The 25,522-nt window shown below is 41.9% G+C and overlaps 1 protein-coding gene and 1 long non-coding RNA gene across 2 annotated transcripts in view; one reads left to right on the top strand and one right to left on the bottom strand.

Annotated features, from left to right (window-relative positions):
- IARS2 (isoleucyl-tRNA synthetase 2, mitochondrial) overlaps positions 1 to 25,522 on the top strand; it is an 88,614-nt gene that overhangs the window by 33,660 nt on the left and 29,432 nt on the right. The window contains exons 10-12 of the mRNA XM_040351420.1: positions 145 to 235; positions 2,689 to 2,840; positions 7,999 to 8,159. Of these exons, the coding sequence (XP_040207354.1) occupies positions 145 to 235; positions 2,689 to 2,840; positions 7,999 to 8,159 (404 nt within the window). The remainder of the gene's footprint in view (positions 1 to 144; positions 236 to 2,688; positions 2,841 to 7,998; positions 8,160 to 25,522) is intronic.
- On the bottom strand, positions 19,086 to 21,024 carry LOC120937888. The gene is made up of 2 exons (XR_005748765.1): positions 20,648 to 21,024; positions 19,086 to 19,270 (listed from the first exon to the last, which is right to left on the bottom strand). It is a non-coding gene; the product is annotated as an uncharacterized LOC120937888 (long non-coding RNA).

The following is a 25,522-nucleotide window of genomic DNA, read 5'->3' as shown; positions in this document are numbered from 1 at the left end:
TACTGCATTTTAAACAGTATAGACACTTTGTTTTTTTAATGTTTTACATAGCTATACCTGCAAAAGGGCCAGCCTGATCTGATTTAGCAGCACGTACGTTTTCTGACTAAAGTTTCCCTGTAAATGATTTGTTTCTTTTTGAAGGACTGCTTGGTGGATGAAGCTGGTTGCTACACTTCTGGAGCAGGGGCTGATTTAGAAACCAAAGCTGTACTTGAAGATGGCAATGAAGCTGGTATGTTTTATGCTATTTTTAAAAATGCCCAAGGACCCCCAGAATTTGAAGTGTTTGGGACAGCTATTTAGAGAGATGCATTTAGCTGTGATGATTTATTATTTATTTATTACAGTTTTTTATATAGCGCCGTCAGTTTACATGGCACTTTACATACTATACGGTCACATCAGTACCTATTCTCGAGGAGCTTCCAATCTAAAGCTACTTCCAATGGGTGCGTGAGATGCACAGTCATGGCAACACTTTTTCAGGTTGTAACACGACAAGTTTTCACTGGGTTACATGCCCAATGCTCCATTGCCGTCAGTGTGCAGGTGTGCTGTGTGTCGGCACGTACACTTGTAGGCAGTGGAAGCATGCATCCTAAGTTGGCAAAACTGCTTCTGCATAAACTCATGCTAAGTAAGCATTATCAATTTAACTAGCAAAGATACACCACCACAGGATGGTACTGTGGGTGTATAAATAATGGTAGAAAGTGCCACGTCCTAGTAACTACTAGGTTAATTGTATTGAAGAAGAATCGTGGACTTTACTGGCACCAATGTAGTAAAAATTTGTAATTTTTATTAATAACAGATGTACAAAAATATCTGAAAAATACATACCGTATATTCTTGAGTATAAGCCGAGTTTTTCAGCCCTTTTTTTTTTTTTTTGGGCTGAAAATGACCCCCTCAGCTTATACTCGAGTCAGTACCTTGCCCACTGCAGAATCCGATCTGTGTACCCGAGTCTGTGACATAGACGGCGGGTGTGCAGTTTTAAAAAATCGCACTTCTTGTGCTGTTCCGTGATAGGCGGAACACTTGGTTTCCCAGAAAACACTGTCTTCAGTGTTCCGCCTATCACGATCGCCCTCTCGTCCTCTCGAACGAGAGGGCGATCGTGAGGTCGGGCTGCAAATGGGCACGGTGAGGTCGGGCTGCAAATGGGCACGGTGAGGTCAGGCTGCAAATGGGCACGGTGAGGTCAGGCTGCAAATGGGCACGGTGAGGTCAGGCTGCAAATGGGCATTGTTGACCCTTATTTCCACTTACAGTAGCTGCTGCATTCTCACCTTCGGCTTATACTCGAGTCTATACGTTTTACCATTTTTTTGTGTGGTAAAATTAGGTCCTCGGGTCAGCTTAAACTCGAGTATATACAGTACTTATATAGGCGTAATCGGCACATCCAACTCTAGCCGCTGGGACCGGGTCAATAAGTGTAATGACCACTGGGGGTTCCCTTAACAGAGTGGGGACAAAATGCAATTTTTGGGGCTTAAAAGCTCAACATGTTTCGCGATATGACCCTTGTTCAGGAGTTTATCAGTATTTTTCACAGAAAGTAAGTAAGTATATGTATACGGAATGGCCATGAAGTTTAGTTCCTCTATATAGGTAATACAACATGAAAGGGGAGACCACACTAAAGAGAGGGCTTATGGCCAGCTCACAGAATTGGGGTTTCGTCTCAAACGGTCATAGTGAGTGCATTCCATGTAGTCATATAGAAAAAGTAAAAATTAAGCTCAAAGAGGTATTGTAATATTGATAGGCAGCACTAGTCAATGGCTAGTTAAATTACCACAGGTGTCCTGAGTATAATTGAGTGTGAGTCTCTCAGAGCAAACAAGCCATCCCAATCATATTGCTGACACAGAGCTCACGGCCGGAAAGTAAGGTCTGCTGGTGGAGGTGTATGTCCAAGTAAGCATTGTCGTCCTAGGACAGAAATCGCTCATATTAATAGAACTAGCTGATACATAAGAAACAAGGAAGCTTGTATTAAAAAATGAATAGTTTTACCAGCTTAAAGTTGAGTAAGGTAGCAAAATGTTTTGTTTTTTTATCTTTAAACTTTAAGGCTTGTAAGATTAATTACCGTATTTATCTTCGTATAACATGCACTTTTCCTCCCTGAAAATAGGGGGGCAAATCACCGTTGTGTGTTATACGCCGATAGTGTACCTTGGAGGGGGGTGAGCGCTGCCGGAATTCACTGACCCGTTATCTCCAGTTTACTCGGCTCTCACGTCACACACAGTCCCGCCACCGGCACTGGACCAGTGTTCTGTCTATCACAGGAGCTAGTCCAATGGTGGAGTGACTAACGAATGAGAGCTGAGTAAACGGGAGAGGACGGCTCAGTGGTTTTCTGCACTGTTCAGGCTTCATTGATCAGAGATGGCGAGCCTGCAGATGAGCATTGATTGGGCTGCATTGATGCTGCAAATGGGCATTGATCAGGTGCATTGATGGGAGATGGGGAGACTGCATTGAAGGGCACTGACCCTTATTTTGCTTCAAAGTTGTTTATTTAAAAAAAGAATAATTCATTCTGAAACTTCCCTCTTAAAATGAAGGTGCATGTTATACACCTGTGTGTTATACTCCAATAAATATGGTATTTGTTAGACAGATATAGCTATATTCAGCAGTTCATAATGTGTTCTTTATTTTCAGTCATACAGATGTTACTAAGTTCCAAGAACCTTCTAAAGGAAGAGAGTTTTGTACATAGCTACCCATATGACTGGAGGACCAAGAAGCCTGTTATTATTCGTGCCAGCAAACAGTGGTTTGTCAGCACCGCCAACATTAAAGACAAAGCTCAGGTAAGGGATCAGTAACAAACAAATGGCTTTTGCCCTCACGTATAACTGTCCTTCACAGCAAGCAAGGAGCACATGGAAGGGCAACGCATGCAAGACAATCCAGAGAAAATTCCCCGCTCGACTCGCCAACCAGTCTGCTTTACCAACCAAATGAACCTGTATGACAGTATACGTTAAACAGGAGTTTAGTTGGCAAACATTTGCAAACGCATGCGTAAGCTTCAGAGTCACTTCACCGCACCCTTTATTACCTGCACTCCTAACTCTTGTAAATTTATGAGAGTCTCCAACAGTGGAAATGATATTGAAGATATTTGCCAGCACACCATAGATCAACAAGTAGCGTCCAAACTGATTTTTTTTTTTTTTCTATTGAAGCATGATCACATCACAGAGCAGGTAGTCCAATGTTTTGGAGTCACACAGGCATGTGAGGTGTAGTATCTCCAACAGTGAAAGCACATGCATTCTAATGGATAGGGGTTAAGTAAGGGATCAGCCTTTAAAAGGCCACTAAATAACCTATTGGCGTTTTAACCACTTGACCACTGGGCACGAAAACCCCCTTAATCACCAGACCAATTTTCAGCTTTCGGTGCTCTCACAATTTGAATGACAATTACTCAGTCATACAACATTGTACCCATCTGAAATTTTTGTCCTTTTTTTCACACAAATAGAGCTTTCTTTTGGTGGTATTTGGTCACCTCTGCGGTTTTTATTTTTTGCGCTATAAAAGAAAAAAGACTGAAAATTCTGTAAAAATAAAAAAAAAATTCTAGTTTCTGTCATATTAGCAGGTTATTTCTCACACACATCATATGCATACTACAAATTACACCCCAAAACACATTCTGCTATTCCTCCCGAGTATGGCGATACCACATGTGTGAGACTTTTACACAGCGTGGCCACATACGGAGGCCCAACATGCAGGGAGCACCATCAGGCGTTCTGGAGCACCCAGGCCAATTTTGACATTTCTCTCCTACATGTAAAAATCATCATTTATTTGCTAAAAAATTACATAGAACCCCAAAACATTATATATGTTTTTTTTTCAAATACCCTAGAGCAGTGGTCTCAAAGTACCGGCCCGCGGGCCATTTGCGGCCCGTGGACCAGTTATAAATGGCCCTCAGGCAGGGTGGAAGCAAAAAAAAAAAAAAAAATTTTTTTTTTTTTTTTTTTTTTTTTTTTAGCTGGTGCCATCTGGTGGTGAGCCGTTGGTATTACAAGTTATTACCACCAGATGTGAGCTGGCGCCATCTGGTGGTGGCCGTTGGTATTACAAGTTAAGCATTACAAGTTAAACAGCAATTCTAATGTCATTTTACACTATTTTCACTGTCATATTCTTCCCTCTAATTAGAACCCCCAAACATTATATATATTTTTTATCCTAACACCCTAGAGAATAAAATAGCGATCATTGCAATACTTTCTGTTACGCCGTATTTGCGCAGCGGTCTTACAAGCGCACTTTTTTGGGAAAAAATTACACTTTTTTTAATTAAAAAATAAGACAACAGTAAAGTTATCCCCATTTTTTTAATATTATGAAAGATAATGTTACGCCGAGTAAATTCATACCCAACATGTCACGCTTCAAAATTGTGTCCGCTTGTGGAATGCCGACAAACTTTTTTACCCTTTAAAATCTTCATAGGCGACGTTTAAAAAAATCTACATGTTGCATGTTTTAAGTTACAGAGGAGCTAGAATTATTGCTCTCACTCTACCAATCGCGGCGATACCTCACATGTGTGGTTTGAACACCGTTTACATATGCGGGCGCTGCTCACGTATGTGTTCGCTTCTGCGCGCAAGCTCGTCCGGGCCGGGGTGCGTTTCCTGGCTCCTAACTTTTTTAGCTGGCTCCTAGATTCCAAGCAAATTTGTCAAACCCTGACTTACACCAGTGCTGGTGGTAATAATGCGCTCGCTGACACCAGTGCTAGGGGTTAATAATGTGTTCGCTGACACCAGTACTGTTGTTTTTGAAGTTTGAAAGTTTGCATGCGGCCCCCCATGGGATATGAAAACTTGTCTTGTGGCCCTCAGGTAATTTGAGTTTGAGACCCCTGCCCTAGAGAATACAATGGCGGTTGTTGCAACTTTTTATCTTGCACGGTATTTTCGCAGCAATTTTTTGAACGCGTGTTTTTAAAAAAAAAACTGTTTTGTGCTTAAAAAAAAAAAAACAGTAAAGTTAGCCCAATGTTTTTGCATAATATGAAAGATGAAGTTACGCCGAGTAAATAGATACCCAACATGTCACCCTTCAAAATTGCACACGCCCGTGAAATTGCGCCAAACGTTGCTACTTAAAAATCCCCATAGGCGACGTATTGGAGTATTGAGGGTATTGCGGAGTATTGGGGGGGTATTGCAGAGTATGGGGGGGGTATTGCAGAGTATGGGGGGGGTATTGCAGAGTATGGGGGGGGTGGTATTGCAGAGTATGGGGGGGTGGTATTGCAGAGTATGGGGGGGTGGTATTGCAGAGTATGGGGGGGTGGTATTGCAGAGTATGGGGGGGGTATTGCAGAGTATGGGGGGGGTATTGCAGAGTATGGGGGGGGGGGTATTGCAGAGTATGGGGGGGGGGGTATTGCAGAGTATGGGGGGGGGGGTATTGCAGAGTATGGGGGGGGGGTATTGCAGAGTATGGGGGGGGGGGTATTGCAGAGTATGGGGGGGGGGGGTATTGCAGAGTATGGGGGGGGGGGTATTGTAGAGTATGGGGGGGGGGGTATTGCAGAGTATGGGGGGGTATTGCAGAGTATTGCACTTTACTTTACTTTATCTTTTTTTTTTTACTGCAGAGTATTGCGCAGGGATGGCTGGATCTGTGACTGCAATTGTCACAGATCCAGCCCACAGTGCGGCGGCTGCTGCTGCCGCCCGATCCCCCCCCCCCTCCCTCTCCTCTCACACTGTACCGAACGGTACAGAGAGGAGAGGGAGGAACCGGCGTCATTACATGACGCCGGTTTGTTTACAAGTGATCGCGCCGTCATTGGACGGCGCGATCACGTGGTAAGGAGCCGCTTCCATTGGCTCCTTACCGCGATCCGTGTTGCTGCGGGTCCCGTGGACCCAGCGAGCGCCGGTGATCGCGTGTGCGCGCCCGCTCGGGCGCGCAATTCCGACTCTCTGGGAGGACGTATATTGACGCCCTCCTAGAGTTAGGGAACCGCCTTGTAGCCGTATTTCGGCTATAGGGCGGTTACCAAGTAGTTAAATTAGTTTGTAGTGTTGTAATTGTGTGCAAGTGATCACCCCAAAATGCCTACTTGTGTAGCTTACTCCATAGGGAGACGTTTGTTCCATTTGTTAACCGGTTAAGACCCGGACCAATATGCAGGTTAAGGACCTTGCCCCTTTTTGCGATTCGGCACTGCGTCGCTTTAACTGACAATTGCGCGGTTGTGCGACATGGCTCCCAAACAAAATTGGCGTCCTATTTTTTCTCCTTCTGCAACATTCTCCAAAAAAAAATAAAAAATGCAACATGGCATGTGAGAGCCTCTCATAACTGGCAAAGCAAATGTAGAATTAGGAACTCCGCACAGTCATCCCACTAGTAAGGTTCTGGATGTAATCACATGTCAAACAGGTAATTCTTCCAATATTACAATTAAGGGCCGGTTCCCACTGGTGCGATGTCCGACATTGGATGTGATTTGCACCGCACTGCAGTGCAAATCACATGCGATCTCTGTGCAATCCGGTTTCAGCTATGCGTATAGTATGGCTGAATTTGCATCGAATTCCGACCAAGCTCGCACAGGACGCGGTTTTTGGTCCGCTGCAGAATTGGATTGCAAGGCTGTTGACACCCTCTCTCATCTGTCCCAGTTTCCAGTAATGTGGTCACTAGGGTTGCCACCTCATCCCTTTAAAAAGGAACACATCTGAATTACACAGGTTCTGTGGCTGATTAAGGTGGTAATTAAACTCACTTGGTGCCTTACCTGCATTAAATTAGCCCCAGAATCTGTGTAATTCAGATGTGTTCCTTTTTAAAGGGATGAGGTGGCAACCCTAGTGGTCACCCAAACCATCGCTTTTCTCCCTCTCCTCTGCCTGGAGCCAGTATTTCAACTGTGGGCACCCAGCTGTGACAGCTTGCGGCTTCACAACCAAGTGCATACTGCATATCTTTGAGCTGCATTGCGCCTCTTGAATGGTCCAGCAGTCTTCTGGGACATGTGATTTGTCCCAGAAGACTGCCGGGAGGAAGGGTGGGGGAAAGGATAACTTCTCCTCGGATCGCTTAGGTAATCAAATGTTTATTTTTGATCTTTTTACTTTTAAAGGTAAAGAAGAGATTTTTTTTTTTTTTTACTCCAGATCTCTCCATAAATCTCTCCATCCTTATTTCTATGCCAGATAAAAAAATTTAAGGACAGTGTAAAAAGAAAATTAATAAGAATTTTCTTTTATTTTTTTAAGCACCCCTATTCCTCCGTGCTCGTGTGCCGAAGCGAAAGCATACACAATTTGTGCACGCATATGTAAACTCTGTTTACACCTCACGTGTGAAGTATCGGGGCAAATGTCAGAGCGAGAGGAAGAATTCTAGCGCTAGACTTCCCCTGTATCTCTAAACAGTTAACCTGTAAAAAGTTTTAGCTTGTGGCTTATGGAGATTTTTAAGTACCGTACTTTGTTGCCATTCCATGAGTGTGCGCAATTTTAAAGTGTGATATGTTGGGTATCTAGCTATTCCGTGTAACATCTTTCATATTTTACACACAAATTGGGGTATAATTTGCTTTTGTTTTTTTTATTAAATTGCGTTTCAAAAACCGCTGCACAAATACTGTGTGACAAATAAATATATGTGTGTGTGTGTGTGTGTGTGTGTTTAGTAATTTTCTAGCCAATAATACTGGTTTAAACTTTTAAACAAAAAGTGCAAGAAAAGGCTTGGTCTTCAAGTGGATAACTTACTTGATAACTTTGTTGTGTAGGATCATTACATATCACAAGGTGGATTGTGTTTGCCAGGATCGTTGTTTCATAGGCATGTATCGCTTTAAAAAGCTTTTCCCTGGGGAAAACTAAGATGTATATTGTATGTGGGTAACTGATGGATATTACTACTTTAGATTATGTGTGTAAGAATTACTTTTATTTTTTGTCACAGGAAGCTTTAAAGAAAGTGAAGTTTGTTCCGGCCTCAGCCACCAACCGCATGTTAAAAATGCTAGAAGAACGAACATACTGGTGTATATCGAGACAGCGTAGTTGGGGAGTCCCAATCCCAGTGTTTTATCACAAGGAGACGCAAGAGCCACTGATGAACAGGTAGGTGGATATTTTCTGTTTAAAACCATGTCGCCCATTGTGACATACAGATGGCCACTAGGTGGAGTATTTATGAAAATGGGGTTTAGCACGCAAAAAAAGTCAAAGACCAGTTATCTGTTATCTGGGACTATTCAACATAATAGAGTATTTTTTTCCTTTTTTTTTTCTCTTTTTTTTTTTTTTTTTTTTTATTATTTTTATGATCTTGCAATACAATGTTCATGGACTTATTGGAATAAGTCGAGGGATGCATCATATCACATATTAATTGGTGGCATTCATTATTTTGTGTGTTCTATAATTTTAAAAGTTATTAAAGCTATGACTTGCAATTTGTTGCCATGGGGGTATTTTGCACGGCATGCCTAATTGCAGGCACATGGGAATGCATTTTTAGTGCCTATTTATATATTTTTTTTAATTAGAAGTATATATATATATATATATATATATATATATATATATATATATATATATATATATATATATATATATATATATATATATACAGTAGAGTGGTTCCACTATATAGGAGTATAGGATAAACACTGTAATGTGAAAAATTGGTTGCACATAATTTGGTTTACACTTTAAGGTTGGTGCAATCCATCCATTGTATAATATTTTCTGGTGTTTCATTTAAGGGTGATATGCATTTTTGATTGCAGAAAAAAAACAATTAGTCGTGAAGTTAGTCTTTTTTGCACTGGTAACATCTACTTTTCATATACTCCTTTTTTTTTTATAAGTTAACTAATTACAGTTTTGCACACCTTTTTGAGTTTCGCAAAAAGGTGCAATTTAAAAAATGTACAGATATTTAATTATCATTAATTTTGATAACTATCGTGGGATCAATAGCACCATTTTTTATTTTTTATTATTCTACTGGTCCTGTACTTTAGGAAATATATGGTTGTGGTGGGGTGAGGATGGGGGCTTTTACACAAACTGAAATATAGCAAAAGTGTTCTGGTCACCTGAGGTTTAAAGTGAAGCGCATGGCCTGGCAGTGAAAAGGGTTAAACTGTATTTGAACCCAGTTGCAGCTTACCTGTCCCTTTGATGTGCTGGTTGTATTAGTTTTCTTTTATTCTTATCCAACAGATATAAAACACTTTCAGTTGTTTATCAGACCAAAGGCAAGCCAATATGATGATTTAATTGTAGGGTTTACACACACTTTAAAGAAAAACTATTTTGAGGGAAATATATTGTCTGCCATTACTGACCACCTTCTGAAATTGCTTGGCTGTCTCTGGTTTCTTGGCTTTCTCTTGGTCAGCATATTTGTTCCTGGTCACCTGTAATCAGTAGATCAGCATAGGAGCCAAACACCTAACATTTTTAGAATAAAGGATCAGGTGTGGCAGTCCCTGTGTTTTTGCTCAGCACAGGTTTCTAGTAACCATTTTTTTAAATAAAAGCCTGCTTTTCAGAGTTTGACAGACTTAAAGCGAAAACTCCGCTGTTAAAAAAAAAAAAATATTTTAAAGCCTGCAGCTACAAATACTGCAGCTGCTGACTTTTAATATTAGGACACTTACCTGTCCATCAACCTCAGCAGCAGAAGATGAGCAATTACTCGTCACTCTGCTGCCCCCACCGCTAGCCTTGGTGAGGGAACCAGGGAGTGAAGCATTGCGGATTCACTGCCCGGGTCCCTACGGCGCATGCATGAGTCACGCTGTGTCATGCTCACTGGTCCCCACTGTGTTCTGGGAGCTGCGTGTTTCCCAGAACACAACGGGGGGGGGGGGGCGGAACCCGCAGTCCCCCCCCCCCAGAGTGGACTCCCGGAAGTGGGTGCAGATACAGGTATCCCCCTGAAAGTTGCCAAATATGACACCGGAGGGGGTTAAGGTTTCCGATGAGCGGAAGTTTCACTTTAGGGTGGAGCTCCGCTTTAACGGAGACTCCCCATCCTGACATGCTGGCCCATATTTACCTCCCATGTGAGTGTTTTTATACTTTGCTTCATTAAATATTATACTGTCTACACTTCGGCTGGATTCACTCCTATGCAGTTTTAGTGCTTTTTGCATTTCGCAGATTTGCACTACAGAACGTGTTCCATAGAAAACCATGTTAAATGGATTGTAGTGCAAATCTGCAAAATGCACTAAAACTGCATAGGTGTGACTCCAGCCTTCGAAGGTGTCTCTTTTTCTGCTTTCTTATACATTCCGTATAACCCGTCATGTTGGCTTTATTCTACAGCTGCCAAATCTGTTCATTTACATGCTGAGGTTCCGCTGTACTTCTTGCCCACACAAATGTAAGTTCTGCAGAACCCCAGTGCTACGGTCACATCTCCACCCCTCTCTCCTCCAGGCTAGTTACAAAACATATGGCCCCAGGCTCTGATTTGTGAATGACTAAAGCCTGGTACACACTATTAGGTTTTTTTTTTTTTTTTTTTCGTTCAACCCAGTGGGCGCGGGAAGTCCCGCTTTACTTACTATGCGATTTTAGTACAGAGATCTCCCTTGCTGAGCTATTATGTTTTAACAGGGGTCAGCGCTCTCAGCCATTAAATCAGCATGCTGACTGGATGCCCGATCGACAAACCTTTTTCAGTCATGCCCCTTTGACATGAGCTGGCCCAGAGCGGCTTGCTTCTGACGCACCGCCTGCTGTAAACACACTGCAAATGTCGGCTGTTTTTTTTATTGAACCACCAATGCAGCTCGATGTTTTGCCTGGGTGTTCGGCCCTTTAGGCAGGCAATAGATGATGCAAAAGCTCGATTCCCCCATCAACACAGGCAGTGGTGATGGGGAATCCCTCCTGCAACAGGGAGCGCTGTTGGCATTCCCCACTGGCAGACTACAATGATCACTGATGTCGGGCGAAAATGACCCGACAGGCTGGTTGTACTGAAGTTTGTTGATGGATCGACTTCATTATAACCAGCCTGTCCATAGATGGATCAAAATTCGCCTGGTTCCTGCTATAGCCACCGGTAATGATCATTGTATTTGGACCGTGGGGAAACCTCCCGCTATCCGAATACAAGGAGAGAGGGAGAGACTTCTCTGACTGAATTAGGGCAATCAAGCATTTTTTTTTTTTTTTTTTCTCAACCTGTGGTTGGAGGAAAGAAAATTGCACAATCTATGGCCTGCTTAATAGGAGACGGGCCTGTAATGCTGGAGTTTGAGGCTTGCAGCACCATGAACATATTAATCCACAATCCCAGCATGTAAACAAACCGATTTGACCGCTCTAGAATAAAGCCAGCATGAGAGGAGGTTTGTTTTCTGCCAGTGAAATGCACTGTATACCTGCTGTAATACTGGGGAGTTTTTTGCTCGGAGTTGGACTTTAGGTAGATTTTGATCACATTGCCTGGAGTTAGTAGGATTTCCCTGCAGAAGTTTTTACTTGCAAACTGATTTCAGATTCAGTCCAGTGAAATTAGATCTGCATTTCCGGAGATGTTTGCGCGACTCCTCCATCTCCGGTAGTTTTGTGGTTTTGCCGGATAGTGTAAAACAAACAAGTTGTGTAAGGGGTGAAGGGTAAATTTGTTCTGTTCACTCCTATCATTTGCTGAGGAAGCGATAGTGTTTAAATTGTATCTGGCTGGACTGCAGAGGTTTATTGTCTGTCACGTGAGTGGATTTTATAGGGAATGTGCGTGACAATCTCTCATCTAAAACAGTCAGGTAAAAGGCCAGCGCCTCTTAAAATAAGTTTTTATTTTTATTTTTCCTGGCATGCTGAATTTCTTTTGTTTTGAGTATTACTTTGTTGGTTGTTTTGCATTTGATATGAATGATTTATAATTTGGCTATTCTGACACTTTTAGGAAGGTTGAGCAATGAATAAGCAGTATACCAAGACAACCAAGTCCACTCTGACCCAATGTAACCACAAAATATACACGCAGTGTGTTTTGTGTGCCTCTTCATTAAATGTGTATAATTTTTAGGGCCGAAACAACTAATCGATTATGAAATTAATCGATTACAATTTTCATAATCGATTAATCGGCCAGTAACAAAATTTGCCCTTTATAGTACAAAAAAGAAAATCGCTACTGTAAGGCCTCATTCACACAACGGACCGTTCGGGTCCGCCTGTCAGTTTTGACGGCGGACCTGAACGGCCGCTCCATGCATCCCTATGGAGCGTCGGATGTCAGTGGAGACATGTCTGCTGACATCCGACCCTATCCGATCCGCTAAAAACAGACGTATGGAGGGCACGTCCCCATCCATCCATGCAGATCGGATCGGGTATGCTGTCCGCTTTCATCAGATCGCTCCATAGGAGACAGCGGTGCCCGACAAGCCCCTCCCCGCTCAGTGAGCAGAGAGGAGCTTGTCATCCATCGGCTCAGCGGAGATCTGCGGACTGATCTCCCGCTGAGCTGGCGGGAGCAGGCGGACTCCGTAGGAACGGAGTCCGCCTCGTGTGAATGGGGTCTAAATATTACTTTCACTGTCCCACAGTAAAAAAATTAACCCCTTACAGTAGCGATTATTTGCTCTTATTGTACTTATTTTTGTCTTTTTAACCCAATTATGTTGCTAAACATCTCAGGCCTGGGTCACACTTCCTGTTTTTTGGTGTTTTTGCAGAAACACACTACAGTTCAGTTACATGTTTTCCTATGGGACACGTTCACATCCATGATTTTTTTTCAGCTGCTGCGTATTTGGAAAGTATAAATAATAAGTGCGGCGCTTACTTATTTGGAAAGGGCAAGGACTTTTTAACGCAAAGCGGTGCTATTTTTTATTTTTTTGGTTCAATATACTTCAATTGAGAAGCTGCAGAAAAGCATGTAATGTGTTTTTTTTCGGCAATTTGTGTTTTGTAATCTGCCCAACAAATTGTCCCAAAGATTTTTAAAGATGCATTTTTTTTTTTTTTTAAAGGCTATTATACGATTAATCGAAACAATAATCGCCCAACTAATCGATTATGAAAATAATCATTAGTTGCAGCCCTAATAATTTTTATTTTTTTTTGTGCTTTTTTTAAAATTAGGCCTGTGTATTTGGCTAAAGTTAAAGGTACATTTTTGTTGGAGAAAAAGATTGCCGCGCTCAAAGCTTTTGAAACTTCACAGGAAAGTGTCCCGCGGCCGCCCTACTAGCAGCTGACAGGTGCTGGCTCTGCACCATGAAAAAGGCATCTTTATTGTAGAAAATAAAATCCAGTGTACAGCAGTCAAATCATGGAGAAACAGAGGAGAATAGCTAACGCGTTTCACATCAATCAATGCATTTTTGTTGGAAAGAAAAAAAATCGTTTGCCCACTTCTCTGTTGTGTAGATATTAATATAGCCTTTTTCAATGTAGTTCTTGTGAAGTGGTGGGGATGGTTTGCCTTCTAGAATCATGTGACCAGTCCCAGTGCTGAAGTGGGGCTTTGATTTGTGTATGGGCAAGATTGTGTGACGTGACTTTAGAAGATGATTTTAGGGTATTTTCACAGTTTCATTTACAGAATTTCAGTGCAAATACCGGATTGTGACTTTATTCTTGTAGCTATAAGTTGGCTGTGGGATTTACACCAACTTCATATAGTAGGTGGAAATGCATTTAAATGTAAACTTATTTTAATTGAACCAATTGACATCGTGTTCACTTTTTTTGCCCATTGTTTTTGTTGCCTGTTCATTCAGTCATCTGTGCACTGCTTTTGTTAAAGCTGAACTTCAGCCTTACTTTAAAATGGAAGGAAAGCCTAATTTAAAGCGGGGGTTCACCCTAAAAAAAAAAAAAAAAAAATTTCTAACATGCCATCTAGCATAGTAGCGTGAGCTACAGTATGCCTTTATTTTATTTTTTTGCGCCGTACTCACAGTTTATTCCCGGAGATAAGTTTCAGTCTAGTAGGCGTTCCTAGTCAGAGGGGAATATGATTGACGGCCGGCTATGGCGCGTCAGGCCTCACAGAAGCGCCGTGAAGAGCGTTACGCTCAATAGCTGGCCGCAATCATTGTCCCCTCTGACTAGGAACGCCCATTCCCCGCGGGGAGCCTGAAACTTATCTCCGGGATTAAACAGTGAGTACGGGGCCAAAAAAATAAATAAAGGGATACTGTAGCTCACGCTACTATGCTTGATTTAATGGTAGAATGTTGTTATTGAGGGTGAACCACAGCTTTAAAGAGGAAGAAAACCCTCATTAATTTCTGTTGTTTTTTTTTTTTTTTTAAAACCCTGCAAGAGAAAGTGATAATGACCTAGTATGCATAGATCCCCGGGCATGCACGAAAAATACGGCATTAACCCCGCATTTACCATTCACAAAAAATGGCACGCTCAGTGCGCCTGCGCCTTTGTCTACGCCGCGCATGCGCCGTAGACATCGGTGCCCGTTTTTTTGAAAATATCTCCTTAACCGTGTAGGTTAAGGAGATAATTCTTGCACCTACAGGTAAGCCTTAATCTAGGCTTACCTGTAGGTGCAAGTTGTGTGGTTGGGTTTACAACTACTTTAAATTATCCCCTGCAAAACTCTCCCCTGCAATCACTAATGTAAGCTAAGTTCAGCCTTCTGTCTCAAAATGAAAACATCCCTGTTTTTCTACCTTTATTTTGCAGTATCCAGTGCCTGTCACATAATTTCAATCCCTCTTTGTTCTGAGTCTAGGATCAGCCAATGGGTGTGGTTACTGAAGGCTAGTGACATCACTTCCAGGAAGTGACCCTGTTCCCATAGAGCCAGTGGGTATATACAGGATGGGAGGAGCTGATCATAGGTTCCTGCTCAGTGCTTCTCATCAATAAGGATGCTTTGTGCATCTTTATTCATGAGAAAGTGAAGAAATTAAAAAATAACCATTCACACAGGACACAGGAGTGCTGGGAGGTGCAGTGCACATATACAGTATAGCTGTGCAGGGCTTTGAATCAAGACTACCACAGGAGACGGGAGCTGGATGCAGGGGGGAGTGCCAGCGTAGCTGGAAGTGCTCCAGGGTCTCCGCTGAGCTCATAGTCTACAATGAACACGAAACAATAACACCACAATACCACATTGTAGCATGAGTGTAACGCATGATAAGCGGAGAACTTCACATGATCCAACATTGTAGTGTGTAACACAAAGGCTGCAGTTTAAAGCGCTGGTTTCCCACTTGCAGTGTGTGTGTCATGTGGTAGTGTATACATTGCAGTGTGTGTGTGTGTGTCATGTGAATGCCCACTCCTCCAGACAGATATCCACCCATTAACCACTTAAGACCCGGGACCTTTAGGCAGCCAAAGGACCCGGACAGGTTTTGCGATTCGGCACTGCGTCGCTTTAACAGACAATTGCGCGGTCGTGCGACGTGGCTCCCAAACAAAATTGACGTCCTTTTTTTTCCACAAATAGAGCTTTCTTTTGGTGGTATTTGATCACCTCTGCTGTTTTTTTTAATTGTTTGCGCTATAAACAAAAATAGAGTGACAATTTTGAAAAAAAAAACAATATTTTTTGCTATAATAAATATCCCCCAAAAATATATAAAAAAACTTTTTTTTTCCTCCAGTTTAGGCCGATACGTATTCTTCTGCCTATTTTTGGTAAAAAAAAAATCGCAATAAGCGTTTATCGGTAGGTTTGCCTAAAATTTATAGCATTTACAAAATAGGGGATAGTTTTATTGCATTTTTATAAAAAAAAATTTTTTTTACTACTAATGGCGGCGATCAGCGTTTTTTTTTTTTTTTTTTTTTTTCGTGACTGCGACATTATGGTGGACACTTCGGACAATTTTGACAAATTTTTGGGACCATTGTCATTTTCACAGCAAAAAATGCATTTAAAATGCATTGTTTAGTGTGAAAATGACAGTTGCAGTTTGGAAGTTAACTACAAGGGGGCGCTGAAGGGGTTATGTGTGACCTCATGTGTGTTTACAACTGTAGAGGGGTGTGGCTGTAGGTGTGACGTCATCGATTGTGTATCCCTATAAAAGGGAACACACGATCGATCCCGCCGCCACAGTGAAGAACGGGTAAGCTGTGTTTACATACAGCTCTCCCCGTTCTTCAGCTCCGGGGACCGATCGCGTGACTCCAGCGGCGATCGGGTCCCGAATCTTCGGACCGGGTCGCGGGCGCGCGCCTGCGACCCACGGCTAGGTACTAGCACAGGACGTACCTGTACGTGCATGTGCCATTCTGCCGACGTAAATGTGCAGGAGGCGGTTCTTAAGTGGTTAAGGCATTTTGCTGTTTGCATAACTCCTCCTAAGAGCCAGCCCACTGCTTTCCCCCTCTTGAGATTAGTACTGAGGCAGGACGCTATGTACACGTCCTGCCAGCCTCTCCTACCACTCCTTATATTCCAGCATTGCATAGAAAAGCACACTAGCCCAGTAATGATGCCTCTTAAATAAGGGTATGTAATGTAATGAAATGGTTTTATTTAAATATTTCAATAGCATTTTGAAATTGGGGAAGGCAAGATGCAAGCGGATTAAATGTCAGTTTTATGAAAAAAACAATAGATTTTTAATGTATGTAAAACCTTGCTTCCCTACTTTACCAAGAGATGGACAACACACTGTACAGATTGAAGCCAAAATAGTATTTTATATGGATATTTGAAAAAAATAACCTCATATGTTGGCTTACAGACTGTTTGCATCTACTTCACTATGTACTAATCGCACAGTACATGCAGGAGTAGAGCTGGTAAAGCTGATTTTTCATTAAGGGAGTTACATTTAGTAAGAGATTAGCTTAAAGTGGATGTAAACCCACTCTCATCCTTTCTAAACTACTGCCATAGTGCTGATCTATAAGGATATACATGTCTCCTGCATGTATCCTTACCTGTCAAATGTCTCCCCTCTGTCTGTTCTAAGAACTGAAAAGCTGCAGATTCTGTGGATGGGTCTGTTGTCTGGAGCTCGGTGGGTGGAGTCGTGATATCAGTAGACTCCCCGCCCACCACTCCCCTTGTCAACATGCATTTTCTCTTGTGTATTCCTTATACTAAATTCTGCTATGATCCCTAACATCCAGTCAAAATCCAGAAAAGTAACCACATGACTTCAGAAAAGGAGTGGGGGTGGGAATTAAAAAATAATGTTTGTCTCAGGCTAGTGCATGAGATATGTAAATAACCTGTCACTCAAAGCAAGGGGGAGGACTTGACAAAGTTTTTCTCAGTTTGTCAAGATTTATCTCACTGAACAATAAGAGGATTGCTCAGAGCTGGATTAACTCTGTGTGGCAAGACTGGGCACAGATGATAGGAAATCTTATACTCTAAATTGTGCCAGCAAAAAATAAATAAAAATAAATCAGATTTACATCCACTTTTTAAAGCATTTCGGTTTACTGTCCTTTGCTTTTGCATATTTTTATATATGTATTCAAAGTAGTTATTTTCTAACTCCATCATAAACATGAACTTAACCCTATTTCATTATTTGTTTTTATGGTCTGTTTTGCATTACATGTATTGTCTTTTTAATACAGTAATTGTGCATGGCTTGTACTTTATGTAGTAAATCCTTTATAGTGTAGATAGAAAGAAGAGCACTTTCTGTTTCCTGTCAGCAGCACTGCAGGCTTCTTGATTATTATTCGTTTTACACCCTCAGTGAGCATGCTCCAGCTCCCTGTCTGCTCTTCTCCTCAGTGATACATTCCACCTCCACAGTTTAGTTTACACTATCCTTTCTTTTTCTTTTTGTGGGTAATGACACAATATACAGCTGCCACATGACCAAGCTCTTTGCCAGCCTGTTTACAGGGAAACAGTGGCAGTAGGCACTTTTAGTCCTCTGCTGCTGGTCACTTGTTCAAAACACAAAAACAAACACAGCCTTTTGGAAAACAGAATAAAAATAAATATTTAATATCAATAAACGGTTTTAAATTGTCATACAAAAATATATTTGAAAATAAATCATTATTATTTTTTGGCAATAACATGGTATAGACAGATTTATGCCAGTCACAGGCTGTGCCACAACCTTTCAGTCTGTGTCTTAGAATAACAGGGAGGAGAAGCCTCCATTAATCAAGATATAGTATCCCTCCCCCATTGTGTTTAGCTTGTTGGTGGGAATTGAGGGAGTGGGCTGTCATTTACCACTGTGTATACACCACATGTGTGACTATTTAGTCACATGGGCTGCTCAGATGTGATAGTGCGAAAATACTGTCGACACTGCACAATCCCCAACTACAGTGGGGACATGGACAGGAGGGGGAGACAGAGAACAGCAAGATCAACCAGGTTTTTTGCAGAATTCAAAAAGCGACTCTCGTAGTGTCTGAGTACAGTCAGCATGTAATACACCATTTATTGATGTTTTTTAATGATGTGGGTTTAATGACACTTTAAGAGTCATGTAATCCCAGATAATGGTTCCAGAGAACTGCCCCAGCATTGACACTCATTCCTATGGATTCCTCCGCGTGTCTATCCAATAGTCACTCCTGGGAGCAACTCTGTAGAAGTACAGTAGTCTGTTGTCCATTACGAGTGTACATGCTTGTACTGTGATTGTTCTGAAAAACGATCATTTAGCAGTTGAATTGTCTGACCACATTCATGCCTTTGGTCAGCTTCGCACACCCTTCCTTCAGGGATCTTCAAACTACGGCCCTCCAGCCGTTGCAGAACTACACATCCCATGAGGCATTGGAAGACTCTGACATTCACTGACGTGACTAGGCATGATGGGAATTGTAGTTCCTGAACAACTGGAGGGCCGTAGTTTGAGGACCCCTGGTCTAGACAGTGGCCTACAAGCTCCCTAGGATAACTATAGTTCTGCTGGTGAGGGTATCCAGAATATTGGCCTACAGAAATGACAGACACATGAGATATAACTGGCTGTCAATTCATAGGTCATCTTCCTGGTTACCATTTTGAATAAAGTCCACTAGGCTATTGCCCCAGGGAAGTTGTTCTTTCGGAATATAGATGTCGTGTTTTTTTTTCCCTCCTCTGAATCCTCTTCCTGGCTGGTCAGCAAGTGCCCATCAAAAGTAACAGCATCTCCACTGGAATCCTAATCAGTCCACATGGAGTTGCTGTTACACCTGATACACACTACAGGTCTTCCCTCTTCTTTTCCGCGTCCCGCGCCTCGTTGAATGCTGAAGCCTCAGGTGTTGCGTTGCTGACATGCCTGCAAATAGACAAACAAAAAAGAACAATCAGAATGTAGATTGCACATGGCCTGTGACTGAGTCACACCCTGTACTAATGGCTTCATACCAACATCTATTTCAACAAAACCCTGTTCCATTAAAGCTAAAGTAGATTGCCTTGTCATGTTGTACAAACCGCATACCCTAAATAAAGATATAAAAATAAATACATTGCCCTTGTCTTTGGCGGCTAAGTGCATAGCTTGTGCCAGGCTCATACTTGTGTCTGGGTGGCAGCCTTGAGTTAAGTGACCGGCAAGAGGCTCGCCTCTGTGCTTGTTAAACCTCTAAAAATCTTAACCTCCAGGGTGCCATAAGTCACATAGCACGTGGTTAGGCATAGCAATATCTATAGATGGATAAAAAAAAAGTGTGTGTGTGTATATGTATATATATATATATATATATATATATATATATATATAGCAATATATAGTGCGCTCTCTCTAGCTATATAATTAATCTTATATTTATATTTATATATACATTATTTATTTATTTTTTAAATGCATTGTTATTTGAATTTATAAAATGTAGGTTCATTTTTCTGTTGGGAAAAAACAAAAACTAGATGGCATCTATCAATATTTTCAAAAAATAAAATATTTGTTGCCCTGCCATTTGAATTCTCTTGTAATAAAAAGGATATAAAAACAAATCTCTAAAAAAACATAAATGTAAAAACTCTGTTCCCCCTTTCATATTACATCCCCCATTTTTTTTAAATACTAAAAAAACTATGAATTAAAATACATTTGCCAAACACAATTTAAACGATAAGTGAACTTTGCGTCTGCATTAATTTTGATGGGCAGAAACGCATCCCGGCATTAGAAATATTTTTTGAACTCCAGTAACATAATCTTGATGCATCGTTCCCCACCCCTTATGCACTCAGTAATGGCCTTCATTCTTCTGCATTCTCTGTTATGTAGAATGGATGAAAAATTCATCTTGCTACCAAAGGGATTTAAAAAAAAAAAAAAAATATTTGGTGGGATTAAGTCCTGTTTGTTTTAGTTTTGGTTAAACTGATCCTTAAAGAAATTAGTTTAAATAAAAGTAATTTTGCCAAATGTTGGTTTGGATAAGCAAGCATCTCTTGTATCTAAAAATCACAACTTCACTATCCGCATCTTGACCCTTCTATGTGAGCTTGTCTGCAAGTTAAATACCCAACTTTTAACGTCTCTCTACTTTTCTGAATGGAAGCGTCTGACATCCATACAAACCCTCGGAAGGCTCGTTGGACTTGTCCCCGGTGACTGCAATCAGCAAGGTGGAGAGAACTCTGATGAAGCAAAACGTCTGCTGTAGAGTAGAATGGGACCTGAGCTTGTCACACGAGTTCCTACCTGTGTCACTCTGGTGTAGAGAGAAGGCTCCAGTCTCATGTGCTTTTGTTGAAATCCAGGGAGAGTGTCAGTCAAGAGCAGGAAATGTTTCTTTTTCATTGCTTAGCAGTTGATGTTAGACTGCCTCCAGGCCAGATAAGTCTCCTCATCTGGCATGATCAATATGCTAGTGATTGGCTGCTGTCACGAAGCTTATATTCCCCCGCGTACACAGCCTGCAAAGCGAGGAAACCGTCGGCTGACACGTAATGCAAGCACAGGCTGATAATGGTTTATAAGCTCAGGGCAAAGTTTTACAAGGAAGCCTTATCGCCTTTATGGACTCTGATACCAAGAGAGGAGCTGGCAGATTTCAGCCTGATAAGTTCCTAAGCAAGAAGCAAATGAGCCTCGTCTGTGTGTAATGCGTTATCTAAGCATTTCTCTAGAATTTCCAAACTCATTATTTTTATTATTATTATTATACAGGATTTATATAGCACCAACATTATATATTCCAGGAGAAAAAAATCTAAATTACATGTTATTATTTATGGTATTGAGGTTTAAACAAACTACAGACACACATTTAGTCATGTTATAAAGCAGAAGTTTACTTTTGGTAAACGTCCACCCCTCACATTTTCTTTCCTTTTTTATTTTTATTTTTTTGATGAAAATTCAAATTGATTTTCATTTTAGTTTTTGTCACTGGAAATATTCTGGTGATGAAAATGTTTTCGTCAACTAAATTAACACTGGTCACATGGACAAAAAGTGAGCAGAAGTCTGTCCAGGACGGTCACAGACAGGTAGACAGAAATAAAACCTGACAAGGGTTCTTGCATTTCCCCTTGCTGCCTGAAACCAAACTTTGGCTGAAGCCCAGTAGAAATAAAGTGGGTAAGAGTTGTTGATGACATCAGTTTGAGATTCTTCTGAGGTCAGTAAGAATTAATTGACAGGTGTAGTTGACCCTGCTTTGAATGACTTTAAGTGGGTTTTGCATTCACAAAGACATTTATTGGAGTACAAAACCCGTTGGATGCAAACAAAAGACCACCAACACAGGCTCTTGGAACTCTTTTCAATATCTTCGCTGGGGAGGTGGGAGATTCTCCTTCACCTCCTGTGATAGTGAAACCGGTACAAGAAATGAGAGGATGAGGGTAAGACCAAGACCGAAAGACGCAGAGAAATATGGGCTCCAAACCTAGAGCTCAAGTCCTGCGGGAACGCGTGGGAACGGAGTTCCTGCACTTTTTTTCACAGCAGGAACTCGGTTCCCTTTGCAGGACTAGAGCAGCCGAGAGAAGCCGAGCCGCCCGAGCCAATCCTTCACTAAGCGGCGATGCCCAGCTCGAGTCACTGTCAGGGGCAGGCGAACCTTAGTAATCCTGTTACTGGCCGCTTCCTGTATATGGATTCATAGGGTAGTGTGCGGGTATTCTGTCACTTCCTCGATGCCGCAATGTCTCCTGGGAGCTTTTGTCATTGTTCCCAGGAGACATTGCGGAGGTCTGCCGCGAGTTATCGCGGGATTTAGAAAGAACTTGCTTCTCCATTAATCCATTAACGTAAAGGATTACTAAGGTACAGTGGATCGAAAAAAAAAAAAGGTTTAGTAATTAGGCATATGAGCGTATCATTTTTATTTTTTTGGTGGGGGAGTGGATCTTGGGTGGGAGTTCCCACACTTTTTTCCCCAGGACTTGACCCCTGCTCCAAACATATTCTCCAACCCTACCCCACAATTTTTAAATGAATATATTTTGGTTGCAATTTATGTTTTTCATTGGAGAGATATGATACTCGTGCCAAGTGTAGTCATTTTTTAATAGGACAGCAGATATTCCAACCCCCCCCCATACATTTGAAATTAAACACACCGCTGTGACCGGGTTGTTTGTAATGACATGTTCACGTTGTGTACAGTATCCCACAAAAGTGAGTACCACCCCTCACATTTTTGTAAATATATTTTATTATATCTTGTTATGTGACAACACTGAAGAAATTACAATTTCCTACAATGTAAAGTAGTGAGTGTACAGCTTGTATAACAGTGTAAAGTTGCTGTCCCCTCAAAATAACTGAACACACATCCATTAATGTCTAAACCTCTGCCAACAAAATGTCCAAATTGGGCCCAAAACGTCAATATTTTGTGTGGCCACCATTATTTTTCCAGCACTGCCTTAACCCTCTTGTGCATGGAGTTCACCAGAGATTCACAGGTTGGCACTGGAGTCTTCTTCCACTCCTCCATGATGACATCACAGAGCTGGTGGATGTTAGAGACCTTGCGCTCCTCCACCTTCCGTTTTGAGGATGCCCTACAGATGCTCAATAGGGTTTAGGTCTGGAGACATGCTTGACCAGGCCATCGCCTTTACCCTCAGCTTCTTTAGCAAGGCAGTGGTCATTTTGGAGGTGTGTTTAGGGTTGTTATCATGTTGGAATCAGTCTCCGAGGGAGGGGATCATACTCTGCTTCATGTCAAAGTACATGTTGGCATTCATGGTTCCCTCAATGAACTGTAGCTCCCCAGTGACAGCAGCACTCATGCAGCCCCAGACCATGACACTCCCACCACCATGCTTGACTGTAGGCAACACACACTTGTCTTTTGTACTCCTCACCTGGTAGCCTCCACACACACTTGACACCATCTGAACCAAATAAGTTTATCTTGGTCTCATCAGACTACAGGACATGGTTTCAGTTATCCATGTCCTTAGTCTGCAATCTGTTTGCAGCCTTTCTTGTGAATCATCTTTTAGAAGAGGCTTACTTCTGGGACGACAGCCATGCAGACCACTTTGATGCAGTGTGCGGTGTATAGTCTGAGCACTAACAGGCTGACCCCCCCCCCCACCCCTTAAACCTCTGCAGCAATGCTGACAACACTCATATTTCCCAAAAACAACATCCTCCTGGATATGACGCTGAGCATGTGCACGCAACTTCTTTGGTCGACCATGACCTGTTCTGAGCGGAACCTGTCCTGTTAAACTGCTGTATGGTCTTGGCCACCGTGCTGCAGCTCTGTTTCAGGGTCTTGACAGGTGTCCAGTTGAACTTCCAGTGACCAGTATGAGAGAGTGAGAGCGATAACACCAAATTTAACACACCTGCTCCCCATTCACACCTGAGACCTTGTAACACTAACGAGTCACATGACACCGGGGAGGGAAAATGGCCAATTGGGCCCAATTTGGACATTTTCACTTAGGGTGTACTCGCTTTTGTTGCTAGCGGTTTAGACATGAATGGCTGTGTGTTGAGTTATTTTGAGGGGACAGCAAATTTACACTGTTATACAAGCTGTACACTCACTACTTTACATTGTAGAAAAGTGTAAGTTGTCACATGAAAAGATATAATAAAATATTTACAAAAATGTAGGGGGTGTACTCACTATTGTGAGATACTGTATGTATGTGCACTGCAGTGCTCTTTAGAATGGCACCCCAATGCATTAAGGGCTGATTCACACCACAAAAATGCACTCTAGATACGTTTTCTGGATGCATTTCTCCATGCACGGTTTTAATGCTTTTTTTTTTTTTTTTTGCTGCGTTCCAGTGCGTTTTTTGATGCATTCCCTAATGCATTCCATATGCTTTTTTATTTTTCTTAATTTTTCCTGGTTTTTTTCCTATCTGTATTGGGATCTGGTGCATTTTTGATGCTTTCCAGTGCATTCTGGAATGTTTGATGGATTTCACCGCGTTCCAGTACAGTCCATTGCAGGTAAAATGCAACATGTTCTTTCTTCTTTCTTCTTTCTTTCTTCTTTCTTCTTTCTTTCTTCTTTCTTTCTTCTTTCTTTCTTCTTTCTTCTTTCTTTTTTCTTTTTTTTTACTGGAACGACATGGAACTGACCCCACTGGTGTAGACTAGGCCATTGGAAACCATTTGACCTGCTTTCCATGCATTTTTGATGCAGAAAACAACGCACTAGACTGCATGTGGTGTGAACTGGCCGTAAGGCAACACGGCACCCACACACATACGTTCAAGCGCACTACAATCAATACAGGGTAACACATTACCATGAGTTGTGATGTGCTTCGTCAGAAAAAATGCTGCATGTTCATTTTGTTATTGTGTTTTGGCAGCCCATTCAAAATTAATGGGTGGCCGGAACACAACACAAGTTGATGCATGACACAACACGTGTGTAACACCGCACGCTAGTGTGAAAGTGGGACCCTAAATGATGGCCACAAATAGGATAATGAAATCGGTATTATAGTGTGACACAATACTTGTGCATTAGCACAACACATAGGAACGGGAGTGTGTGAGTGGGCCCTAAATTATGGTTTTGAGAAGGATTGTGAAATGATTTTTTTTTTTTTTATTGAACACTAAGTTTTTAAAAGTAGTATTTTAATACTAAAACCTTATTTTTCAATTGAAAAAAACACTAGGGCCATGCAAGTTTTGGTTACCGTATATACTCGAGTATAAGCCGAGGCACCCAATTTTACCACAAAAAAATGGGAAAACGTATTGACTCGAGGTATAAGCCTAGGGTGTCCATCTGCATGCCTCCCTGTGCCTCCCTGTGCCTCACTGTGCCCATGCCTCACTGTGTCCATGACTAGACTGACGTTTAACATAGGAGTCTATGGAAGGGGTGCCCGGGTTTGAAAAATCGGTGCTCCCCAGCCGTAGGTCCCTTAGACAACAAAGCGCTTTAGTTCCGGGTCCAGGGGGCCTATGACCGGCCAGTACCGGGTCCCCAAAGTCACCGGAGAAATTACCGTTTAACATGAGAGTCTATGGGAGGTGTCCCCCGATTTGAAAAATCGATGCTCTTCGGCCGTATATACCTCGGACAACAAACTTTGCAAATTCGCAGAGGAAGAGTGGGGCTACATGTGT

The sequence above is a fragment of the Rana temporaria genome, chromosome 4, assembly GCF_905171775.1.
Source record: "Rana temporaria chromosome 4, aRanTem1.1, whole genome shotgun sequence".
In the NCBI taxonomy this organism is placed as follows: Eukaryota; Metazoa; Chordata; class Amphibia; order Anura; family Ranidae; genus Rana; species Rana temporaria.
Note: the sequence above shows the minus strand (reverse complement) of the source record. Positions and strands in the feature narration are given on the sequence as shown.